The sequence below is a fragment of the Phaethon lepturus genome, unplaced genomic scaffold, assembly GCF_000687285.1.
Source record: "Phaethon lepturus isolate BGI_N335 unplaced genomic scaffold, ASM68728v1 scaffold3267, whole genome shotgun sequence".
NCBI lineage: Eukaryota > Metazoa > Chordata > Aves > Phaethontiformes > Phaethontidae > Phaethon > Phaethon lepturus.
This window is the reverse complement of record NW_010553845.1, coordinates 22,507-25,006: the sequence shown is the minus strand read 5'-3', so window position 1 is coordinate 25,006 and position 2,500 is coordinate 22,507. Positions and strand designations below refer to the sequence as shown.

Genomic DNA, 2,500 nt, shown 5'->3' with positions numbered 1-2,500 from the left:
TCCCTACTGGAGCTCACAGGAGATGGCTGTGATCTGCAGCACGGGAAGCTCAGCTTTGGCTTTGGAGCAATCTGCTGTGTTCCAGCATCTCTTACCTTGAAGCAATTTTGCTCCTCTTTAGTATTTGTTGCTAGGAGACCAAGGATTGTCCTAATTATACATGAAAAGTAACTGCCATCTGCAAATTGCCTACATGACAGAAAGGGCCATATCAAGAACAAACAGACTGTATAAGAAAATTCTCTTTTCCAGACTCTGAAAACACTTGATCCTGTTGCTTCACTACATGAAAAGCTATACTGTCTCTGCCTCTTCCACCTATGGGTCTGAATGAAAAAGGAGGTCCATGCATCACACCACACAGCTCAGCAAGCCACATGCACCAAGCAGGTTTTATGGTGCAAGGTAAACATTAGCAGCTAACCCTAGCTAGTTGCCCCTCTCAGAGAAGAATCCTTCTACTTAGAAGCACTGAGACCTCAATGCATCAGACGGCCCATCTGTGCCAGAGGCTGACAAATACCACAGAAACAGTAGCAAGCTTTGATTTATAACATCTAGATTCAATACTGAAATCGCCTGCCTCTTCCCACCAGAGACATGACACGCTGCAAAGGTCCTAACAGGCAGAACAGATGCCATGCAATGCAGCCACACAGAAGCTCAGTTTCTACCTTATCTTAACTTGATCTCTCTAGAAACAACACAATCCCACAAGCACTCGCTTCCCCAAAATTTCCACAGCAAGTTCACTCTGCATGTGACCAGCAGCACCGCCTCCTTAATCTTCTTTCTTCCCATACTCTTACTATTCACTTTGGTTCCTCTGTTAATACTGGGACACCTCGCAGCACCCCACTAAGACCTGCACAAGGGTATCATGTCAGTAGCGCATCACACCGGTAGGAGCTCAGCACCTAACCTGAAGGAAGCTTAAGGGCTTACCGTGGCTAAAGGAAGGAGGCAACAAACAATTGCCAAAGATGGAAAGAGCACAGTTACAGCCACACAAAGAGCACCAGCTCCATGTGGAAAGGCTACTGCCTAAGGCTCCAAAACTGCCGAGTGCAACAGCCCACACAGCTTGCTGCAGCAGCAGCCCAGAGATTTAAAGATGCAGTGAGGGAAATGCTTTCCTTTTTAGAAGCAAAGCATACTTTGCATTCTCAAGCAGACAGTGGTCCCTGCTCAGCTACAAGAGCACGGGACCAAGGCAGCTGCAGCGTGCAGTACCGTAAAGACACTCCAAGTCATCCTGCCCTGAGATCAGCCAGCTCCTGAAGAGGCGCAGGTGGTAGGAGCACTGCTGGAGGTGATGGGCTAGAGTGGCATCCAGGGAGATGTTCCGGCTCGTGGCACAGTCAGAGGAAAAACGGCGCAGCAACTGGGCAACGTGGTGGTGCTCAAATGCATCTGGAGGAAAGGGGGCCACAGAGAGTGAGAGGAGAGGGGCAGGTGCAGCTGGGGATAGAGAAATTGTGGAGGTGTCGGGGTGGAGCCGCCAGCACCAGGGCCACTGGGTGGGAAAGACCCACACCACACACTGAAGCCCAATCCCTCCTGGAGTGAGCAGGTGAGGAATACCCTTAGATCTACATATCCACAGCCACATTGCAGCAGGCCAGCCTCCCACCCGACCCAGCTTTGCCATACACAGCTGCAGTACAGGGGCAGTCCCTGAGCAGCGAGGTTTCGTCTTTGTCAGTGGAAGTCTGACAAGTGAATAAATTTTAGGACATGTTCCATGTCCAATACAGTTCAGGTTTGGCTAGATAAGAAGGTCAGGCCCACACTCACCCTCCCCCAGCTGAAGCAAGAAATCCAGACTGCCAACAGAGCATTTGAGTCCTGCATCCAAATGCAGCCAGCCACCTCAGCACATGGAAGAGAACAAATGACCTGGCATCAAACGACTGGAGGCTGTGAAAGGGATGCTGGACAACAGCAGGGTTTGACTGAGAGCATAGTGCTTAAAGTATGGAAGAATAGAGAGGACACAGATGTGCTCACCTCCCCTCTCTAGACTCTCAGAACAGCCCTGTGCAATCTTCTGTAATACTCTTGCATGGCAGACAAAATACTAGCATGCAGGCATGTCTTCTCCTCCACGTATACAACCTCAGGACTCATGTCACGCTCTCAAGACTCACAAGACCAGGGCATAAAGCATCTGGCCTGACGCTGCGCTTGGCCACTGCTCTGGTTCACCCATCCCATTTCACCACATAGAGGCAGCTCTTCAGAAAGAAAATCCAGATTCAGAGCTGTGAATAGCATTTGCATTCTCAGGCAAGTGGTTCATGTGGTTAAACATGCTTCCTGCTAAAACCAGTGCCAAGCCTAGACCAAATATGCCTAACTTCAAGCTTACACCTGCTGGGCCTCTGACTTCATTTTCTTGATTAGGGACCACTTTGGCATTAGAAATATTCATTGGGTTCTTAGGAAAAAACTGATGCCCAGTTTCACTTTACTGTATTTGGGGCAGGGGCAGTTGTTT

The 2,500-nt window shown here is 49.4% G+C and overlaps 1 protein-coding gene across 1 annotated transcript in view; it reads right to left on the bottom strand.

The window, feature by feature from the left end:
- LOC104624302 (inositol hexakisphosphate and diphosphoinositol-pentakisphosphate kinase 1-like) overlaps positions 1-2,500 on the bottom strand; it is a gene marked incomplete at its 5' end in the record, with an annotated part of 31,004 nt that overhangs the window by 8,472 nt on the left and 20,032 nt on the right. Inside the window, one exon of the mRNA XM_010291640.1 lies at positions 1,234-1,413. Within this exon, the coding sequence (XP_010289942.1) occupies positions 1,234-1,413 (180 nt within the window). The remainder of the gene's footprint in view (positions 1-1,233; positions 1,414-2,500) is intronic.